General features: G+C 43.7%; 1 protein-coding gene across 6 annotated transcripts in view; it reads left to right on the forward strand.

Annotated features, from left to right (window-relative positions):
- BCL2L11 (BCL2 like 11) overlaps positions 1-21,103 on the forward strand; it is a 47,068-nt gene extending 25,965 nt beyond the window's left edge. The window contains exons 4-7 of one of the 6 annotated variants that reach the window (XR_009209990.1): positions 2,643-2,746; positions 6,392-6,516; positions 12,872-13,084; positions 16,653-16,704. Coding sequence is in view for 3 of the 6 variants with exons in the window: in XM_032177353.2 (XP_032033244.1) it covers positions 2,643-2,746; positions 16,653-16,751 (203 nt within the window). In the remaining 3 variants the exon portion in view is untranslated. Of the gene's footprint in view, positions 1-2,642; positions 2,747-6,391; positions 6,517-12,871; positions 13,085-16,652 lie in introns of all 6 variants that reach the window. The other 5 variants (XR_009209991.1, XR_009209992.1, XM_032177353.2 and 2 more) reach the window with 5 other exon arrangements.
- Positions 21,104-22,493: the final 1,390 nt, after the last annotated feature.

Below are 22,493 nucleotides of genomic sequence, written 5' to 3' on the forward strand. Positions count from 1 at the left end.
CACCCTCACCCTCCATTTCTCCCTGCCAGAGCTTAGGGATGTGTTTATATCCATGAATTTATTTAGGCTAATTAATGTTAACTACTGAACTTTTCTTTTTGTACAAGAAACAGGCCATTCGCTTATTTGCTTCTGCCAAAGCCAGCAGGGCATTTATCTCTTAAGTAAGTTGAAATTGGCTAACTTGTTAAAAGCTCCTACCTGCTGGCTAGGTGGAATGCATTCACTAAGTGCTAGTTTTGATAGATTGGCTTCTGACAGACATTGCCCCTTTGATGGTATTTGGTGGTGTTTGCAATTGCCAGCCCAAGCACGAGCCATGTGGAAGCTTCTAAACCACAGACACAAGTCAAAGTGTTAAAGAGAATCCAGTGGACTTTATTTACGAGTTAGGGGAAATTGACTGGGGGAATTATTTTTGTTTTGTCTTATAAAAAGTATAAAATATGTCTCCTTGTCCCAGAGAAATTTAGCAGTTAGTTGAAATCAAGTGGTTAATCTACAAGAAGGTAAGCCCCGTGGGAGCAGGGCATGGCCTCCTTTGTTGCTATACCCAGAGCACCTCCTAGAACAATGTCAGGCATGTGAGTGTTTGTGTTTGTTGAGTGGATTTGTGAATATCATTGATATATTAAGTATTGGGTAACTTGGCCTGCAATTTTTACCAGTCTGCCAACTTTATAAAACTTCAATCTGTAGTTCACAGATATCCTTTTGATTGGTGTTTTCTTCACTTCTGACTCCGGGGGCTGAAGGCAGTTTTCCCTCTCAGTCATGTGTAGTGAGAAACAGGTGGAGCTTGAAGCTCAGGAGAGGTGGGTGATGGTGTCTTGCTGGCTGGATGTTCACTTGTGCCTGTGGGTAGGCGCATCTCCTTTAGGAGGATTGCATGAGACCCTTGTGCAGTGGGTGCCCAAACAAAACACACTTTTCTTCTTCCCCTAAGGGTGAGCTAACTTGTTAAAAGCTTCTAAATCAGAGAAAGAACACTTAAAAAGAGTAGCTCTTTAAAGGGCAATAAACCCAGGAAAAGCAACTATGACATCAGCATCACCTGGTAACACATCTACCCAGAAGTTTTGTTTTCTCCCAGTTTAGTTCAAAAATTAATTTTAAGACTTTTTACAGATTTGTTAGAAATATTTGTGTGACACAGGTACAATCAAAGTAAATTTTGTATGATTAGATGTATTCAGAGGCCATGCCTGACATCCTAAAAGTTTCCTCTTCATCAGCCTTTGTGCTTCTCCACCAGGGCTTCCTACAGCAGTTCCTCCCTCTGGCTTATTCACAAAGTGCAGATAACTGGAGCGGGTCAGTGTGTGTCCCCTTTACCCCTCCACCACCCCCACAGGGGTGGTGTGATATTCTGCCTCTCTTAGGCCCTCAGTCTCTCTGGGATTGTTGTAAAATTCACTTGGGTAGAAGATGAGGCAAGAGATTTTAGAGGAATTGGCAAAAACTCTTCAAAGTGTGTTCACTTTTAAGTGTTTTTATAGAGCTGTGAATCACTATCAGTTTTACCAGCCTTTTACAAAACTAAAAAAACAGCAAGTTATGTTCCTTCTTATTGCAAAATCCTATTATCGTAGGTTTTTACCTATTCTGGTGAAAACGTAATACGTGTGTTTGTGAGTTCGGTGTGCCCCTTTTTACAGTAAGTTAACATAAGTCACACGTGAATGGTGGTGGAAATCCAAGAATTTTATCTCATTTCCTGTACACTGAACTGTTCGCCTCTAAGTGTAATGCTCTCTTGGTGGCACATGGAGAATATAATCTTCCTAATGCATAATGGGATCTTTTGACAACTCACATTTTTGTTCTCCTTCATTTTTGGCTGTCACGTGGCTTTTAATGGTTTCATTAGTAAACAGATGAATGTACTGGGTGTGCATGTTAGTGACAGCTTAATGAAAGGGCAGTCCTCCCTCTTTCTTCTTCTTTCAAAAATGCATTTGCTCTTAGACCCAAAAACATGTTTTCTCTCCATGTGGTGTTTGCAGACTTGAGCTCATCTTGATTGGCTGCATTAATATTGAGACAAAACATGCAATTATGCTTTCATTTGGCCCTGGGGTAGCCCTTCTGAAGACGGCTGTCTGTATCATTGTACCTACTTTCATAGAAACCAACTCATTCAGGTTTCTCAGGGTTTCACTTATTTTGCTTTGAATGGGACAGCCATTTCACCTCATGCTTTTAGACGACGTTTGAAAGTTATATAGGAATATTTACCTTGTAATATAAGATCAGAATGATTATTTTACTGAAAACTAAATTGTTATGTTATAATTATGTTTCAAGCATATTTCTTTGGCAGTATTTTCCATTTTCTTGTGAGTAACTTCTTGAAATGGAAGTGTGTATGAATGGGTCGGAATGTTTTCAGTTCTTGCAATTCTGAATCTCCAGTTTTGAAAAAGGAAATTTTATTCTATATCTCTTATTCTTTAACCAGAGTTATGTAGAAGACTCTGCCACTCTAATCTTTAATACATGGCTGTAGTTCTTGAAGTCAGGGAGCTCCCAGAAATGTGAAAGTGTGTGAGATGGGCTTGCCTCTAGAGACTTATCTTTGGAACTTTCCCAGTGATCCATGGACCACAATTTGATTTTTGTTTTGTTTTGTTCTGATGCAGCTTCCATGAGGCAGGCTGAACCTGCAGATATGCGCCCGGAGATATGGATTGCCCAAGAGTTGCGGCGTATCGGAGACGAGTTTAACGCTTACTATGCAAGGAGGGTAATGATGTTTTCTTTACCCCCTTTTCTGCTCACACCCTCCCCTTCCACACCATATTTTTTAAACAAGACAAAGTGACTTGTTGTAACTACATGCTAATTCTGGAAATGAATACTGTTGCCTACTTGTGACCTTTCATTGTTTCTCCTTTCCCATTTTTCATTTGTTTTATGACTAAGTAATGGCACTTAAATAAAATAATACAGTAGGAGGCAGCAAAGGAGTTTTATGAGCACAGACTTTAAAACAATGCTAAGAAAGGGATTATTTATAGACTTTGAGATAGTCTAGAAATATTATTAACATAGGTTTCAATCCATGTAGTGTGTTTCTGCACTCCCATTGTGCATTTTAGGTCAAAGTTAAAGGTAATTTTTAAACAACATCTTTTGTCACTTAGCGCATGGGAGCGATGCCAGCACTCACGTAAAAGATTCTCCTGCAATTTGCAGGGTGACCCGAGTAAGCAGGTAGCCATTGCCCTTGCAGAGCCCATTGCTGTCTTTGGACATTTAATTATTGAAATGTATTAGGAGGCCACTAATCAATAGCCTGTAATTTGGGCTATAAAAACTTTATATTATAGATAATTGCCACTTATTTTGAGCTATGTTCTTGATTTTTAAAAAATTTTAGCCTGTGTCATCTTCTGTAGTTAGTAGAAGCAGTGTTTTTTGTTTGTTTTACCTGGGGGGCAATATAGGTGACCATTTGGACACCTTTTTCACATGGGAGACTTTTGTTTGTTTCTTTTTGAGACAGAGTCTTGCTCTGTCACCAGGCTGAAGTGCAGTGACGCAATCTCAGCTCACTGCAACCTCCGCTTCCCAGGTTCAAGTGATTCTCCTGCCTCAGCCTCTTGAGTAGCTGGGATTACAGGCACCCGCAACCACACCCAGCTAGTTTTGTATTTTTAGTTGAGACAGGGTTTCACCATGTTGGCCAGGATGGGGTCGATTTCCTGACTCCATGATCTGCCTGCCTCGGCCTCCCAAAGTGCTGGGATTACAGGCGTGAGCCTCTGCGCCTGGCCACATGGGAGACATTTTTAAATGTGTAGACTTTGACTCCAGGAGTTAGTACCATTGGGAACACCTGTGACTGCTTCTGCTAAAGGGTACACTAGCAAATGTGTGATATAGTGTATTTACTTGTTCACAAAGTTTTAAACACCTCATGTAAAGGTATTCAGTTGATTCATCCAAAAAGAAGACACTAATTCTTATTTTGTGGAAAATGTTATAGTTGTTAATATCATTTATTCTTACCCCTTCTCTTCTAGCTCTTTTTTTTCTGAACATTGTTGTTTCATATAAGTACCTCTTAAAGTTTTGTTTTAATCTGTTTTCTCTTCTAGGGGAGGTCATGCTTAGTTAATTGTTGCTAAGTAAATGGATTTTACCTTTGAATTACTATTTTTCTGCCTTTATACAATGTGTTTTAGGCTTCTTTTAGACAAATAGACATTTTCCCATTACAAAGGACACTTTCAGTTCTTCGGTATGGAATTTCTGTAAGAGTCAAGGATGTTTTAAAACACACATCGAATCTTCCTACCTTTCTGTGGGGGTGTTTGAGGAGCGTGCTGTAGTAGTGATTCTGTTGTAAAATGGGAAGTGTGACATCGATGGACTTAAGAATTTCTTAAAATACTGTCTTAAGCTGGCAAAACTCCTGGCATCCTCCACCTGACATAAACCAGTTCACAGAACATATGTTCCTTTCCAGCCTAGATCTGAAATGGTAATTTTTTTTGGAACTTTGGTTGGTTTTATAACTTGTCACTGAAGTAACCATTCCCTCCAGTTCTTCTGTGTTGGTTTACCTAAAGGGATTTTGGTGTTCCTGTGTGTGACTGGATGTGGCTGTATCGATTGACTAGAAAGAACTGGTGAGAAGTGGGACCACAGTGTATTCAGGATGAAAGTGGGGAGGACATGAGTCCCTTTAAGAGGGTAGGTGAATACACTCGAGTCCCGATTCTGGGATTGTGTCTAGAATCCAACAGGACAGATCATTTCTGATGGGTATGGAGACATCTCTGAACCTAGGTGATGAACTGACCATCCCCTAGGCCTGTCTCCTTCCCGTCTGGAAGGGGCTTTGTAGACACCCTCGGGGCAGGATCTGCCTTAGATGGGGCTGCCTGAGAGAGACAGGCAGCAGTAGGCCTTGCCTGGTGCCCACAGTGTCCCCCTGCTGCCAAGAGCTCTAGGTACTGAGATAAGCTCTCACATTCTCACGGATTCTGTTAGAGATTTTGACCACAGAGCTGGATGTGTTAAAGGATATTATACAAGTTTCTCTTTAAAGCATGCAGTATGAATGCATGACTCCACAAGGCTTTCCTGTGGGCCTGCCCAGATGGACCTGGTGGATGCACCTCCACGGCTGCCATGAGTGGTCAGTGACAAGACATGGGCTAAGGCTGGCGTGGGGACTGGAGTGCATCCCAGTCCCCAGCCATCCTCTTGCGAAGGCTGTCAAGGTGGGGAATGGTTTGAGTCACATGCAAATGAAACCTAGGCTGCTGGGTTGTCTTTGTTACCTTGCTTCTCTGTTGAGGATGTGTTAGCAGCACCTAACAGGTTCATAGCCTGCCTCCCCTCCTCTTCTCCCAATGTCATTTCACAGTTTAATGTTTAAGCATATGTTTAAGATGGTCATGTCTGTGTTTCCAATAAGATGCAACCTATTGTTCCCATGCTTTTGGTAAAATAAATTTGTCTGATTGCAGTATTTACAAGGTTTTGTCATTGTGCATCTTCTTTTGCATATCTTAAAAATAATTCAGTGCAAAAATACAGTCACAAATAATTAAAGGACTTCAGCTTTGTTAGTAGGCTGGGATATTGGGGGGAAGGAGTAGGCATAGATTCTAGATTATAACCCAATTCTTCTAAAACAAAGGTAAATATATTCAGATTTTATAAATAGCTCAAAACACAAGGCCGGGCACGGTGGCTCACACCTGTAATCCTAGCACTTTGGGAGGCCGAGGCGGGTGGATCACCTGAGGTCAGGAGTTCAAGACCAACCTGGCCAAGATGATGAAGCCCCGTCTCTACTAAAAGTACAAAAAATTAGCTAGGTGTGGTGGTGGGCCCTGTAATCCCAGCTACTCGGGAGGCTGAGGCAGGAGAATTGCTTGAACCCGGGAGGCGCAGGTTGCAGTGAACTGAGATTGCGCCATTGCACTCCAGCCTCAACAAGAGCAAAACTCTGTCTAAAAAAAAAAAAAAAAAAAAAAATAGTTCAAAACACTGGATAATACTCTGGATAGTGACACCGTGATCTTCAAAGCCACAGACACCCGTCTTGATACTTGTTAGATTAAAAACAGTCCATTGTCTGGAATCACACTTAATGGTCCATTGTTTAATATTGGGGGCAGAAATCTGGGAAGGTAATGGGAGGCCGTTTTGGGAAATAATGAATTCAAATTACCTGCTGTCTGCACAAGGGAATTATCCTCTCTTGGCAAGCGAGTGTATCTCACTGCACTGCTTTAGGATGGAATATTAACCTTTTAAATGTTGACTGTCTTTATTTGCTTAATGCTATTACAATGCCTTGTCTAAAGTGTTAGTCTTTTATTGCCATGAGCCTTGCGAAGCCTGACAGGATATTTTCCCGTTTTTCCAGTTAGAGAAATAGAGGAAGTTGTCGTGTAGTTGTCATGTATTCAGTCCACTTAAGGGCAGTGGGGAAGCATTTGAGACGGAGCTGTGGAGGCTGAATCCTTGAAGGAGGAGGTGAGAGAGGCACAGGTGAGCGCAAAGTCCCAGTGCATGTCCCCTCTTCTCTCCTGATGCAGTGTCATTCCCAGGTGACCCTGCCAGGCTGAACGGCCTGGCCCCTCTATTCAGTCGGAGTTTTACTACTCCAGTGGATTTTGGTAACTTCATTTTGAAATAATTTCAGACTTACAAAAATGTTGCAAGAATAACACAAAGAACCACCCTTTTATGTCTGCCCCACTTGTTTTCATGTTTTCCCTCTTTGCACACATGTACAATTTATGTCAGAAAAAACTACAGACATGATACTGCTTTTCCTACACTAAAAATACTTCAGTGTATATTTCCCCAAAATAGGAGTAATCCCTTATGTAACCGTAGTGTAATTATCAAAATTCACAAATAGTGTTACAGAACTATTATCTGATCTATGGACCTTATTCAGATTTTACCACTTGTCCCAACAATGCCCTTCTCAGAGAAAAAAAGAAAAAATGTATTTTCTGGCCCAAGAGCCAATGCAGGATCATGCATTGAATTCAGGTGTCTTACCTCTGGCTCTGTTAATTTGGAACCGTTCCTCTATCTTTGTCTTTTATGACAGTGACATTTTTGAAGGATCAGGGCAGTTGTAATTTACAGACTCCCTGAATTTGATTTATCTGATATTTCTGCATGATGAGACTCAGGTTTTGCATTTCTGACAGGAGCACTCCAGAGGTGATGTGTCCTCAGTGTGGCACAGCAGGAGGCACAATATGTCCATTTGTCCTGTTACTGATGAGGTTCACTTTGATCCAAGGTGGTGTCTTCCACTTGAAGTTAGTACTTTTCCATTTGTAATAGGACAGAGCTTATAAAGGACGAAGAGCTTTCCTTTCTCTCTTACATAGTTATTTGGTATAACAACTTGGATTCATGGATTCCTGTTTTATTCAGTGGGCTGCAGTGCGTTACTCTCAATATTTATTTTGATGCTCAGATTCTTAAAGATTTGGCGGGAGGCACCAGTAGTGCAGGCACAGGGAGAACCAGTTGTGGGACAAAGCCCAGGGGCTGTGAAGGTCGTGGAGCTCCTAAAAGTCATTTGTTGCAGAATGAACTATGGCCAGAGGGCCACTGACCCTCACAGCTCTTCCTATGCAGGTCTGCTGTGCAGGGCACTCTTAAAAGACTCCAAGCTTGTGAGACTCCTTAGTGGAGAGTAGGGAGGCTATTGGTAAAGGCTAGGTAGCACAGAGATGTTAATGGGCATGGAGGGAAGAGAAGTTCTCTGAGAAGCTAAATCTTTATTTTGGAATTTGTGAGAAAGTGAGCAGCTTGCCTTTACCTGAGTAGTGCAGTGTTTGTATTTCTGCAGCCTGCACCTTCTCTTCCTTGTAAGTGAGTGTGTCAGCCCAAGACAGCCAGACTGTTCTTCAGTAGCCGTTGCCGGTTTCTTTCATCACCCAAACTATGTGAGTGCATGTGCCGATTCATCTGCTGGATGCAGTGCCAGCAAGTGTAGATTGCAATCCTCTGTAGATGTGGAACAGAGGCACTGGAAGGATAGTGTCTATTTGGGTGGGAGTCTTGACCATGGGCCGGGGCTGCAATCAGAAGCCCTTAGAATGTAAAAATGCTTGCTCTTGGAATAACTGGACCCATTCTGCAACCAACATGCCTCCCTCTTTCCCCTCCATCACCCCTAGTACTGAAGCTGGAGTTGTTTACCTTCTGTGGCTTTTAGGTTCTTCACAGTCAGGTTGTCCAGCTCAAGTCACTCCATGTGCAGGAACACTGCTCTTGGCTAACTCTGACCTGGGCATGTCCTGGTGGTGGGCTGCAGTGAATGAAAACCCTTTCATTGTTTGATTACAAGAAACAGTGATCTTTTGTTTACACTGCCTACTTCCTACTCTGTCCAGGGCATGTGCAGACATGAATTGATTGAAGTGCATGTAGACCAAAATCTAGCCCTGAATCAGACAAAGTAGAGTTGAGAAGGTGACTTGCAGACTGATTTTGATGGAAAGAATTTAACGTGTCATTACATTAGCATTTTCCTGTACTCTGTATGAATTTGAAATACTTACATGCTCTCCTTCTTGAGAAGTGAAATCCCCAGTGCTATCTCATTCTTGTTTTTATAAATGGTAGTCATTCTTCTGTGAATAATATACAAAGGCAAGGACTAAAGTTTAGCCTGCTTCGTAATTGCACAAACTGAACACAAACCCAAGCATATGTATTCTCAGCATACTTTGTAGATCTTCATTAATTGAATGTTGGAGTTTAGTAAAAGAAGTTGCCTTCTGTTACTGGCTGTGAAAAGAATCGTGGAAATCTGCACATCAGGTATTAAATTCAAATTAGACCTAACTCATGCAATGATAGGTTACCCCACACTTCACTCACATGAGTTTATAGAATGTCAGTTTTCATAACAAAAGCAGTCATGGGAGCTTAGATAAATTGGTACCTGCCATTGATCAGTGGCACAGTTTTCAGGTTCAGCAAGAGTTTTCCTTAGAGCTGCAGGAGGCAGCTCAGTGTTTGGGTTTAGGAGCCTTCCTTGCCTGTCTTAGACCACCCCGTTTCCATCCCACAAGTACAATGGCCAGAGGTGATGATCTCCTTGGTTCTTCCCCTCAGACTTCCAGGAGAACATGTGGCTGGGATTGTGTGGACTATGGATTGCTGGTTTTCCAAACAAGCGCTTTCTGTTACTCGTTGAAGCCAAAGTGTGATCTTGTAGGAAAACATGACTCACAGAGAAGGGTGGGGACTTTGGGGTCAGACCTAGAACCCTGGCTCTACCCTTAACCTTTAGGAGGCCCATTTTCTGGTCTATCCCTTAGGCATGTAGTGAAGATTAAGTAAGAACATTTAGAGATGGAGCTAGAAAATTGCTATTATCACCTGTTACCATAATTCTGTTTCCTCTCACTTTGAACTGTAATTGAAACATTTTTCAATGGGTCTTCAGCGTTTAGAAAGGGAGATGCCAGGAACTCTGTTCACCTGTCTATCTTTTAAATACTCTGGAACTGCTTTTTAAACAAGTTGTGTGTTTGACCCTACTGCACATGCTGTGTCTGGGTGTAGGCAAATATGAGACGAGGCTGAGGCACTGGTGTGTGTTTAAATGGCTGGGTGGGCATCGGGCTAAAGGACTTGTGCTTGTTTGCACCACGTGTGAGTGCTCATCTGTTTGGCAGGTGCCTACACCTGCAGGGCTGCCTTGCAGCTCTGGATCAAGGCCATTAACACATAACCATGAGGAAGGAGATGCAGGTGCCTGGAAGGGGACTTTGGCACGTCTAACTGGGGTTTTTTTTAAATCTCTTGAGGAGGAAATGAAGATGCACACAAACTAAGGCTTGGCCCTACTGCAGACGTTCAAAAATAATAAGCTTCTCATATCATCCTTCACGAGACTTCCACCTGAAACAAAGTGGAGAGGTTTTAGTTGTGGTTAAACTATGTTATGTCTCACTTAGCTTTTTTCTGAGGCTGGAACATTTTGGAACAGTGTGTTTCTTCTCTGAATCGAATATTCCAACTACTGGTGCCTCACACAGATGTCAGAACAATCTGGGTCTTCTCTGTGGTTGGCCGTAGAACACTTGACGATTTCAGAAGTGGCAGGCAGGAGTTGTTCCCCACTTTAGCCAGCACCAGGTCTGGAGTCTGACAGGCTAGAGACCTACCAAGTGGAGGGCTGTGCTGTGCTGCCTGAAGAGCCTCAGTGCACAGCCTCACCTGGACATTCACTGGAGAAGAGATTTGTCTCACAAGAAGCCTTAACTATCATAATTTCTTTGAAATAGTGTGTCAAAAATAGGATAAAAGTTTGGTTTATGCAAATGTAGTTTTTATCTGACTTCTGAAGACCACATTGTCACCATAGCAGATCAGCTGCCGCACCCAAAGCTTTGTAACGCTAGGGGAGAGTGCTCTCCTGGTTTGGGGTGAAGGTACCATGCATCTGGGAGGGAACTTCCCAGTACCCTTTCCCCAGCTGTGGTGACATCAAAGCACAGCAGGCACAAGCTATGCAAATATCCCTGTTGCCTTGGTGATGAATAGAAAGTGGATTTGGTGTTGGGCAGTATTGTAGCAATCTCCTCTGACACCTGAAAACAGCAAGCATATGGAACCAGCACTGAAATACCAGCTTAGCTGCCATTTGACTGTGGTTGTTGGTCCGAAAGTGGAGAGAGACCAGATCTTCCTGAAGAGCTCCACTTCATGCTCAACTATGTGCTGGGCCTTTTTCTCTCTGACCTCTGTGTCACTCAGTTGCCAGTTAAAATGCTGTTTAGACTGCTGGGTTATGAACGGGTAGTGGAGTGGTAGTTCTAACGGAATCAGGGGGGCGACTCCTAGTTCCGTGTCCCAACCTGCCACCTGAGTGACTCTAAAGATGCCGTGACAGCCCCTGGGTATTCTCAGGCCCTCTCTTCTGCAGCCTGTGGGGATCAGACACCAACCAGAGAGAGACTGCTTCCTCAGTTGCCTGAGCCTGGAGCAGAGGTTCCCTCTGTCCTTCCTGGTCTCACAGTCCAAAATTCAGCCTCCTATTATATATAATGTATAATATATAATAATTTATAGTATATATATAAACAAATATATATATAAGTTTCAGGACACCTTTAGTGTTGAAATTCTGTAAGAAACAAGTTTTTGAGTAAGTTAAATTCCTGTGCATCTCAGAGTTCTATAGGTATACCTTGTTTTTGAATGCCTCTTAGAATTAGGAATTGAGCTTGCTTTGATATGACAATGAAATTGTCGTTTTTCCCTTGTTGCTTTGACTGCCAGGGAACTCTTAACTAAACTGTGGCTCTCTTACAGCACATCTCACCCCTGGTTCCCAGGATAACTCCTTGATGTCATGTCTGATCTCAACTTTTTTTTTTAAATTGTGTTATACACATTTGTGCTTTTTTAATTTAAGTCCCCCTTGAGCCATGCTATGTCTAGGTCTGTGTTGTACTTACTGAGTCCTTTGGCCCAGTGAGTGTCAGCCCTGCCTTTGGAGCATGGATGAGTGGGCTGTATTCTGAGCTGCACTGTAGGAATCACTTAGTGATTCTCAGTTCTCACTCCAGAACCTCTGTGGCCTCAGCTCAGCCTGAAACAAGGCCCCCTTCAGGTCTGAGGAGCAACGGGCCCTTCCCGGCACAGGCACAGGCACAGGCACAGGGCTTGCGAGGAGGGAAGATGCTGGCCTGAGATCTCTCGTTTAACTTCTTTCCTGCTTCTGGCATTCCATCTTCATGTGGGCCAAGAGTACCCGTCCTGTCCTGTCACTGTCTTGAGCTGCCCTTTGAGTCATTTGCTTGACCTCTGTAGTCACTGGCTGCAAAACAGCATAAGGAATGCTACCCTGGCACTCAGGGTCGTTGTAGGGACTGAAAAGCATGGGCTAGGTTATTTCATTTAGTGGTGGCCATGGCAGTTCTTCCATCCCCAAGCTTGGGCACACAAAGTCTAAAGGCCTGGAGTGCCCTAGGCAGCTTTTCAAAGGTGCGACTCCTCTCACTGTTGGAGAGTGAAGCTGAATCCAAAGCTGCATTCTATAGGTGTCTGGTGTTCAACCTGACCAGTTCCCTGGGGCCAGGGCCTCTATTGTTTTCCAAGCATCTGCTTCCCTGGACTGAGCAAGAGAGTGTTGTTCTGTGGTTATTTTGGCATTAGAATGTCATTAAATTCCATTAACTTAATTGGTCATCCCAAGTGTAAATTGAAGATTCTCCTGCCCTGCACTTAACGTTCCTGGCTGCAGTGGCAGTGCCAGCCCCTGGCAAGGCAGCAGGAACCCCACGCTAGGGCATTCCTGTGGCTCAGCTCCTCCCCAGTTGCCACCCAGATGAGCTTGTGCCATCTGGTGTCATGGGGACATGTGAAGAACTATTTAGGAATTCCCTGTTGAATGCTCGACACCATCTCAAAGGGCATTGTTCATATCTTCAGAGAAAGACTGCCTAAGTCTATGCTGAGGAAACTTGTAGAGACAGAATCCTATGCCTTTACACTTAGAGGGCACAGTCTATGGGGGAGCAATCCTGCAACTTGGCATATTTTTCCTTCTGGTTTATGATAAATACTTATCCACTACTTAGATTATCTTTACTGAACTGCTGGCCCCTTCTGCCTGTTGGCCTTGCTGCCTCTGCCCAGCTTCTCTCTCCACCTGCACTGCCCATTCTCCTCTTGTCCTTCTAAGAAATTCTCCTCTTCCTTTGGGGCTCGATGTGGGGATTCACCCTGGTGCCTTCCTGCCCTGGCTCCCCCACTTCCTCTCTGGCCAGTGGTTTTTTTCCCTCTCATTTTATTTGCCTCTGTATTGTCCTTACTTTATTATCTTGTTTACTATTTTGTGCTGGCGACACAGCTATTACCATCAGACCTAGTGGGTACACAGACACGTGCCTTGAAGTCAGACCCCCACCCGATGCCGGTCAGCAACAGGGCCACTGGAGCCCCTTACCCTGAGAGGGGCAGGGGCTGTCAGGAACTGGTTCCTGGAGGGACGCACAAGGTTGTGAATGTTGAAGGAGTCATCTTCTGGACAGATGGGATGGCCGCAAAAGGCAGTTACCTCCAGGTAACCCAGTCCTCATATAGCTCTTGATTTAGGCTATGGAGGTCACAGTACCCAACTGGGTGGGGCCCTCCTCTTTGTGCACTTGTGATTGTGTGTATGTGTGTCTGTGTAGAGAAAGGGTGAGAGAGGAGAGAACTGTAGTATATGGTCACTTCAGTTGTAACTTACTAGCAAATTTGGTCTTTAAAAATAATCTCCTTCACCCAAATGAGTTACTATATCTTTCTAAAGTATTTTTGCAATTTAGACTAAAACAGAGTTACCCAACTCTGTAAGAAGGATTGTTTTCACTCAAACAGATTGACAGCATCTCAGTGACAGACTGAGAGTATCAGTGAAAGGGTGTATTAGTCAGCTAGGGCTGCTGTGCAGAGTTCTAGAGACTGGGTGGCTCACACAACAGGAGTTTATTTTTCTCAGTTCTGGAAGCTGGAAGTCTGTGATCATGGGGCCGACTCAGCCTCCAGTCCTGTAGATGCCATCATCCGCTGTGTCTTCACGTGGTCTCCCTCCGTGGGTTTCTGTGTCCCGATTGTCTCTTATAAGAACACCTTGGATTAGAGCCCACCCCGCAGTGACCTCATTTTAACTTAATCACCTTATTGATGACCCTGTCTTCACTTACAGTCACAGTCTGAGGTCCAGGGGTTAGGACTGCAACAGATGAATTGAGGGGACACAGTTTACAGTTCAGCCCATAAACAGGAGGATACCCAGAAGTTTCATGAGGGAGTGGAGCATCTTCCCTGATTGTATTTATTTTAATAGTTTTTTTAAAAAATGCTTTTAATCAGGAAAGACAGTCTGTCTTTTTTATATTACCCAGTTTGGGAGTGGCAGAACTTAAATGCACTTTTGATACACTTCCACCTGATTAAGAACCACTGTAGCAGACACAGACTTATTGGACACTAGGCGGGAGGCCAGCTCTGCAGACAGCAGGTCTCGGGAAGACGGTCCAGGCATGGCTGCTGATGCTCCTCTTACGGGTGTTGTTTATTGTCTTAGCCCATATTAGATGCGAGGGACCACTCACACTGCAAATGACAGCTCCTGGCTCAGTCTTAGTGTCATACTTGCCTTTAACTGGCAACTCCCCTACAATACAGGGATTGTCATTTTTAGTCCTGACTTTCCAATTCCATCTTAGATGTGCTACCCTGGGCAGAAGCCACTGGGTGGGCCCTTACTTTGACCTTTCACCAGTACATTCCATCTTAGGGGGCTTTCTCTAATTGCTTCAGACTCCCTCCTGACCCCTTATACCACCCCAAAACCAAAGGCCCTGGTTTAGGAGCTGAATTGTAGCAGCCGTTCCTCAGTATCTAGATCGCAGGGAGATTTCACTGGAGCTGGCTGAAGCTGTTGGAGCTTTGAGCAGCGTTGAGCCATCAGTCCTAGTTCTGCGTCTTTGCCCCACTGCAGCTTTTGGCCACTTGCCCCAGTTTAGTGTCACCAGGCCCCGACTATAAGCCGCAGTAATTTTTATGGCTTCAGGTATTAGAGGGCAGCCAGTCTGCAGAGGTAGGGGCTGCCCATCCTCCAGCTGTCTTTTGCAGTACGGGCATACGATTCGAGCCAACGGCAGCTCCAGCCAGCCGTGCCAGCTGTCAAATGCTTTCTGGGCTGGCACAGCTCTTTGAATCCGTGGTAATGGCTTCCTCTGTTGAATGTCGTCCAAAAGCAATTGCTTGTCAGCTTAAAAGCGTGTGCCATGTTGTCATGCCCACCACCTGAGAGGGCAGGCATCCCCGCACCCTTGCAGACTGGGATGCTGTAGCATCTTCTCATGAGTCAGGGATTGGGTGTAACTTTTGCCAAAATTTCCTGCATTTTCCCCACCCTCTCCAGCATGTCTTTGAATACCCCATATCCTTTACATTTGAGATGAAAGCGGAACTCTAAAAACCTTGGAAAGATTCTCTCGTGAGGTGACTTCTACTTAAGCTTGGTCACAGCCTCCTGCTGCCCTCAAAGAGTGGGCAGGAGATTTCTTCCCTTGGACACTGCCAGTGCTGGAATATGAAACTTACCAAGTGTCAGCAGTTGAGGTCTGCCCTTCATGTTGACCCAGCCCCATCATTGGTGTCCTGTTGACTGTGGACACCCAGTCAGCCCCATTTTCTGGCCACACCAAGCATGGCAATGACACCAGGTTGGCACAAAACTTCTCTGCCTGGATTGATTACTTAGCCCATCACAGCATACACTTTCTTCATTTTAGTAAGTTTGTGGTTTTATTTTGAATAAGTCTCTTTCAACCTATTAATATTAGTCTACACTAAAATTAACCTTCCCCTAAATTATTCACACACAGAGGCAGCAAAGTAATTTTGAAAGTTAAATCAAAACAAAGCAATCTTGTGTGTAAAACAGATAAAAATCACAGACTGTGGTTACAGAGTGCCTCTACAGGAATTGCTTACATAAAGCTGATTTCCTCCAATCTTGTTATGGAAGGAAAAGGGGAAATGCCCTGGCCTTATCACAATCCCATTCTGTCAAACAAGCGCGGCAGAGCTTGTGTAAACAGTGGAGCTGCAGCTGCGGCTGGTGTCTGTGGGGGCTGTTCGGGGTCTGAGGGGACAGTTGTCTCAGCCTGATTCATAGCCGGTGGTTCCCACGACGGTGTGTTGGAGGTATCCCTCACCCAATGATAAGGGGGTTTGTGGAGAGACAGTCACGTAGCCCCATCTCGTGTGGATTAGTCATTAAGAAATGTCCAGGGCAGATTTCAGACTTGAACAGTGAACCAGGTTGTAGCTCATGGCGTCAAGGTTGATGTGTTGTGTTGCCACCACCTTTGGTGACTCTGAGTTTATACCTTGCACTTACCCACAAAATGGATTAGAACCTGAAAGTGGGCGCTGTGGAAGACCTGAGGACCCTGAAAACATTGAATAAGCTGGTGATTTCCTTTTGAACAGTTTCTCAGCTTGTAACAAACATATGCTGGTCACTGGCACAGAGGCTTTTTTATGTTCTGGATTGCTCTTTCCTCCCCATACAGAGAGGGTGGGAGGATGGGGGTTGACATTGCCTGTGTCTGTGACCATGGGCACCCCTCTGGGTCACAGTGTTTATCGTAGCCAAGCAGCCAGAGGCAGGATGGCGCATCACTGCTTGACTTTTATTTAGCTTCTTAGGGCAGATTACTTCAAATCACAGGTTTTTCAAATAAATTACAGCTACCAGAAATTCACCCCTGGGGGAATCTGCAGCATATTTGAATGTCAATTAACTTGGGTGGTAAGATAGTTGCTTTACATCCTCTTTGAATTTTTCAAACATTCTTTTGGGTGCCTTTTATTTATTTTTTTCTCTTTTAAGGAGTAAATCATTGGTATGCCTGCCTTTTATGTAGGGATGTCTTACCCTTTGCAGGGAAATGAAAACAAGTTTTCTTCACAATCTCGGGGAGGAATCATGCTTTGTGACACAGTGCTCTTGAAGAGGTGCCTTTCATAGTGATTAAGATGGGATTGGTTGTTCGCTTAAATATGGGCTCCCACCCCTCCCCACCCCCAAATTAGGGAGAAACTAAGAAGCTTTCCTTTTGTTGTTTCAGGTATTTTTGAATAATTACCAAGCAGCCGAAGACCACCCACGAATGGTTATCTTACGACTGTTACGTTACATTGTCCGCCTCGTGTGGAGAATGCATTGACAGGTTCTTTGCGGAGCCCAGCTACGGCTCCGTGCAGACATTTTGCTTGTTCAGACCAACAAGACCCAGCACCGCGGTCTGCTGGTGCCATTATTAGGCAGCCAGAGGTTCTCTCGTGGAGGGGCAGGTGACATGTTCAGAAGACACCGAGCTGGATGGGACTACCTTTCTGTTCATCACCACACAGCAGAATTTCTAATGGAAGTTTGTTGTGAATGTAAAGGAAGGAGCATTCTTTGCTTTTTAATGTACAATCCATGGTTTTTTGGAGCAGGATTTTGTGTAAGAATGGTGTTTACATGCAGTGTATTTTCCCCCTCACCTTCAATAAGGTTTTTCAAAAAGGAAATGGAAACTTTTTAACCAATTTGTGAATAATTTTTGTATTAAAATTTTAAGAACCTATGGCCTATTCTCAGGGGATTATGTAAACCCTGCAGTAGAAACTGAGCCAGCTAACTTAAAAAGCTGCCTTAGTTTATTTTTAGAGATTACAGAATTTTTAAACAGGGAGAGGTGTGATATACTCCCTCCCTTCCCTACTATTGCCTGTTTGACCTTTTTAAATTATTTTTAATACCAAAAGAGTTCTTTTGATTTAATCAGTTGATTAAAAGGGCAGAGGGTCTGTTGTCAGCCTGCATGGATATGCCAGTCCCATTTGTAAATATTTACGTACCTTTATAAATTCAGTTGCATCTGTGGCAAAATTTCAGACTATTTTTGCGTCTTTCCTCATCACTTTTTGTGATGCACCTCCAGTCTGGACTCAGATGCATACATTTGGTCCAGTGTATTTTCATGATAAAGTGAAATTGAGTCAGAACAAGAGTTAGTATCTGCCTGTATCTTGCACAGTTTGAGCGATCTGTTATTAACTGGGAAGCATTTGGTGTTGGTTTTCATTCCATTTCAATGAGCATGTTATTGGGAAGTATTCTGAAGAGGCAATAGCAGTAATAACAACAGACAAGTGCTACGCCCCTTTGTGCTGCTGGCTTTTCTGGTTGCAGGCCTTCCCATGGTCACAGAATGCACTGTCAGCATCAGGTCCCAGAGGGCCACTGTGTCCATTACAGCAGAGTCCAGCTGCAGCATCCAGCTCACGCCCTCATGGGAATTGGCACAGGCCTGGGACAGGGCTTCTGATGGCCATTTGCTTGGCCTCCTGCATTTTAGTCCAACTCGCAGTCCACTAGCCTCACTCCTTTAAATTCACTTTGAAACATAGGCTTCATCCCACTTCCACCAGCACCATAGAAGAAGAATTCTGGGCAGAAGTCTGTTTTTTTCATTCTTCCAGGACAGTTGGATATTGTCAGGCCACTCGTGCCCCCAGCCATGTAGTGAGGGTGCTCTTTCTCTGTGCCTGCTCCTTATGAGTGCAATGGAAGGAAGCCACACACTGATCAGTCATTTCAGAGGCAGCAGACACCCAGGGAGACCTAAGAAGGAGTCAGGTTAGGGAGCAGTGAAAGTGAGGAGGGAAGACAATTCTGTGAACTCTGTAACTCTTAAAATTTTTGAAAACTCCAATCATTAAACAACTTTTAAAAGAAATAACTAAATTTTCAAATGAGTCAGCAGTGCCAGCAACTAGTGTTTTGCCCAATAGAAGAGCCAGCATGTTCACGTTATTTAAATTAGGTGGAAAAATCTAAACATTTGTATCTTCATAATTTAAAATATATATATGTATATATTGCGTATTCACTTTTTCCTTTAGGTAGAGATGATTTCATTCCAAATACTCTTACTTTAAAAGATTTCCTTTCCCCAAGAATCTCCTTGGGACTTTGACTTATTTTTAAAGCTGTGTTGGAGCTCAGCTTGTTCCCTGATGTGTCTCGAGCCCATTTGTAGGGCCACACAAAGCCCACGGTTACAAGCAGTGGTAGGATTGCAGCTGTGGGCCTGCTGGACACACACACACACCAAAGATGTATTTGGATCTGGGCGCCCCTTCCCAGGATCGCTGTACTCATGTGCCAGTCTCCTGACTAGAGCACTTTACTCTGTTTTCTCAGCCCTGCAGCCCCTGGGAGCACACACTGGGTGCAGCCCTGGGCCAGGCACGGGAGGCCCTGCCCTGTGCTGCCCAGGGGCTGTGTGCATCACACGAGCGCATTTCCCTCTGGCCTGGTGGCCTCCAGGCTGGCTGTGGAAACAGTTCCTGAGGAAATTAGAGATTCTATGAATTGTAGGAGTATTAAAGAACAGGCTGTTGGCACCAGAACTTAAAGCGATGACTGGATGTCTCTGTACTGTATGTATCTGGTTATCAAGATGCCTCTGCAGAAAGTATGCCTCCTGTGGGTATACATTTTTACCTTTTTTTAAAAACGTTTTTGTAGAAAAAATAATTAAATCCCCTTTTTGGAAACTTAATGCAGGTTTTGTGCCTTGACAACCTCTTCCTATGTGAGGTTTGTAAAAAGTGTCCTGTGACTTAACACAGAAACGCAATAAACACAAAAAATAGTTTCATGAGTGATTCTTCAAATGTCCTTCCCAGAAACCAGCTGATGAAGAATTTTGGGGGTGGGGGTTGTGGAGAAATCAAGTTTAAAATTCCTTCTGATTAAAAAAATATAGTGGAATACAATTGTCTGCCGTTTCCCCTTCTTAATGTATATATTGTGAGTATTTATTAGATTCGTAGGTCATATTACTTACCAACTGAGCCAAATGTCTGTGTGCAATTGTGTTTCCTTTACCTTTCTTGTAAAATTTTGTACAGCATAAATAAGTAAAAAAAAAAAAATCACTGTTTTTCTAAACTTTTTCAAAATCAAGGATTGTAAATATTGTAGATTATTTTTCTGTGTGATGTGTCCTACTGTTTCATAATGCTGTAACTTGTAGAAATATTGTATATTTATTTTCTGCTTATTTAATGTCTTAATTTCTGAAAAGTATTAACATCCCTGTCTCCCACCCCCCGCCATCCCACGAAGTTAACTCCTGAGAGGTGTTGGGGGTGACTGGAGAGCTCACTGCAGACCACATGGTCCTCCAGGGTGGCTCTCCAGCTTTGGGTCCTGGTATTTCCAGTCAAGTGGGTTTCAATTCTTGGGCTTTGCCGCCCTTATGATGAAGTGTGTGTTTGATGCCAGTGAGAAACTCAGTCTGGCAGGCTACAAAATTCTACTGCAAGAAATACCCAGCAACCTTCTGTTTGTTCCAAAGCAACTAGCTTATCATGCAAGCAAATTTTGCTGACTCCAGGCTTTATCTTTAGGAAAACAAAAAAACCAAAGTATTATCAGCAGGTGGGAAGGATTTTTCTATTGAAAATTTTTCCCTGACAACTCAGTGTTTAGAAAAAAATTAAAATGTGCCACTTCCAGAGGTGCTGCATTGCAGTTGTTCAGGGCTAGGGCCAGGCAGGACAAGGGAACAGGTGGGACAGGTGGCTCCTGCCTAAGGACCACCTCAGGCCACTAACCCCTTGTGGACAACTGTGAGTAGTTGGGTTTTCCCCCACCTGCTGTGCGACTTGTGTGCTTTGAGGTTGGATTAACTTGCCTTCAGGAGCTAATTAATTAACTGTACAGCTCTCCCCACGCCCCATTCATTCGGTCACTGCATTTGGTCAGCCTGCTTCTTCGGGTCAATGCCCTCCTTCCGATTCTCCATCTCCTTCAGGGGAGGTTGGGGCCCCACTGGACTGGGTGTCAAGATGTGAAAGCTCATGGGAGCTTTAAGGAGACTTCGTGGTGGTTCCATGCAGGTGGTTCTGCCATCCCTGCTGATTTAGCCTGGTGCCTGTGTGTGTCCGCTCACGTGCACATGTGGGGTGGGGGGGAACGTGTCTACACATGACGCTAAATCAGTTGGGGTCTACTGTAAACAGCATTGTGTGTAAGAAGCATCGTCAAGCTCCCAGCTAAGTAACTTGACTACTTTTATTTGGGAATTTCGGACTATAGAAACTCTCATGTTTTATGTCCAGATTCTGTGACCATTAGTTACTGTATCAGAACTCATCAGGTACCCACTTATAAATAGCACTGATCTGTCTATACTGATCCATCACTAACCTGTTTTCTAGGACCCAGCGTATGTAGCATTTGTATTGCAGTTTCCCTGGCTTACTTGTGTTTTGCACTGATGAATTTTGACAGGGTAATTGCCACTTTACTTGTGCAATACTGCTGTAAATAACTGCAGATTTTTAAACAATCTTTTATGTTAATTTTATAAAAATAAAACTTTCAACTAGTTTTGGTGAGCGTTTGATTTGTTTGCACAAAATGTCAGAGAAACAGCTGAAATTATATATGAACATGTACACACCCACACATCTGCTATTATCAGTCATAAAATGTAGCTGTGTGTAGCTCTTACGTATTTTTGCTTGAAGACGAATCTGTGCAGTACACTTGAAAGCAAACGAGTCTTTGAAGTTTCGATGTGGCTGGTGCGCAAAATATTCTGCCTGCACAGTCAGATATGACTCAGCACTTGGGTGGGGAGTTGTGGGGGCAGGGAAGTGTATTAGGAGCCGGCTCTGCACTGTGTTGAGTGATATGGCAGGTGCCCAGCCATCTTACCCCATCAACCCCATAATAGAAAGGGCCTGTTTGCAGCAGCTGCTCAGGGTCAAAGGGGTCACCCAAACGTGCCTAGACCCTGGGTGTGAAATGATGACCAGGAACTGCTAAGTTCCCAGCTCCTGTCATGCAGGGTGGATGGGAATTGCCTTAGGAATGAGTGAAAGAAATTAAAGCCTGGTTTGGGGATACAGGTGATAAAATCCTAATAAGTAAGTACATAATTTGGCACTTTTACCCTAAGTGCTGGGAAGTTGAAGACAGACTCAGCTTTGTTTCAGACTAATAATCTGTTAATGCTTTCAATCGGGTGAGCAATACATGAATATGGTCTTGTAGATTTATTTTAAACTGTATTTGTTTCAAATCAAATTGTTCTGTCTTAATCGTACCTCCTCACTGAAGTAGGAGTTTGCGTTTTCCTGGACTCTTAATCTGCAGTCTGTGTGTGTGTGTGTGTACTTACACAGCAGTTTTGCTTTTCTGTAAGTGCCATAGCTCTGTATATAGTTCTGACTTAGCAATAGGTCACATATCTTTCCATAGTGACTCCACTTCATGCTAACTACTGCAGCAAGTGCCAGAGCGCAGGCATAGAGTTTGCTCATGGGTATCCCACTCTTGTGGTACAGGGAGGTGGAAGATCAGCTTCGACAGACTCTGGAAGACACTGTTGAAGTGGCAGCTCCACTTCACATGGGCCCTGGCAGCACGTAAGAACACCCACCTACCCCCAGCGCTGTCAGACATGAGTGAGCTGGTGTCTGCCTGCTGGGTGAGGAGCAAGTGGTGCTCATTTGAATTTTTCTATCAATGCAGTAGGATGATCTTTTCAGGCACTGGTGGCATTTGCCTTTTTTTCTGAAAGTTTTTGCTAATTTTTGGTTGAGTATTTTTTCTATCGATGATTAGCTCTTTATACATTCTGGACAAAAAAATCTCTTATAAGTTGGAAATACTTTTCCTTCAATCTGTTGCCTTTTTTTCCCAACATTTTATTATGAAAACTTTCAAACATTCAGAAAAGTCAAGAGTTTTACAGAGAACACCCATGCACTCACTACTTAGCTTCTACCTTTAACTTTTACTACCTTTGCATTCTCATGTATTCATCTATTCCGGCTTATTTTTTGGTGCATTTCAAAATAAGTTGTAGTCACCAATACTCTTATCCCCAAATACTTCA

Source organism: Hylobates moloch, unplaced genomic scaffold (assembly GCF_009828535.3).
Source record: "Hylobates moloch isolate HMO894 unplaced genomic scaffold, HMol_V3 SCAFFOLD_15, whole genome shotgun sequence".
Classification (NCBI taxonomy): Eukaryota; Metazoa; Chordata; class Mammalia; order Primates; family Hylobatidae; genus Hylobates; species Hylobates moloch.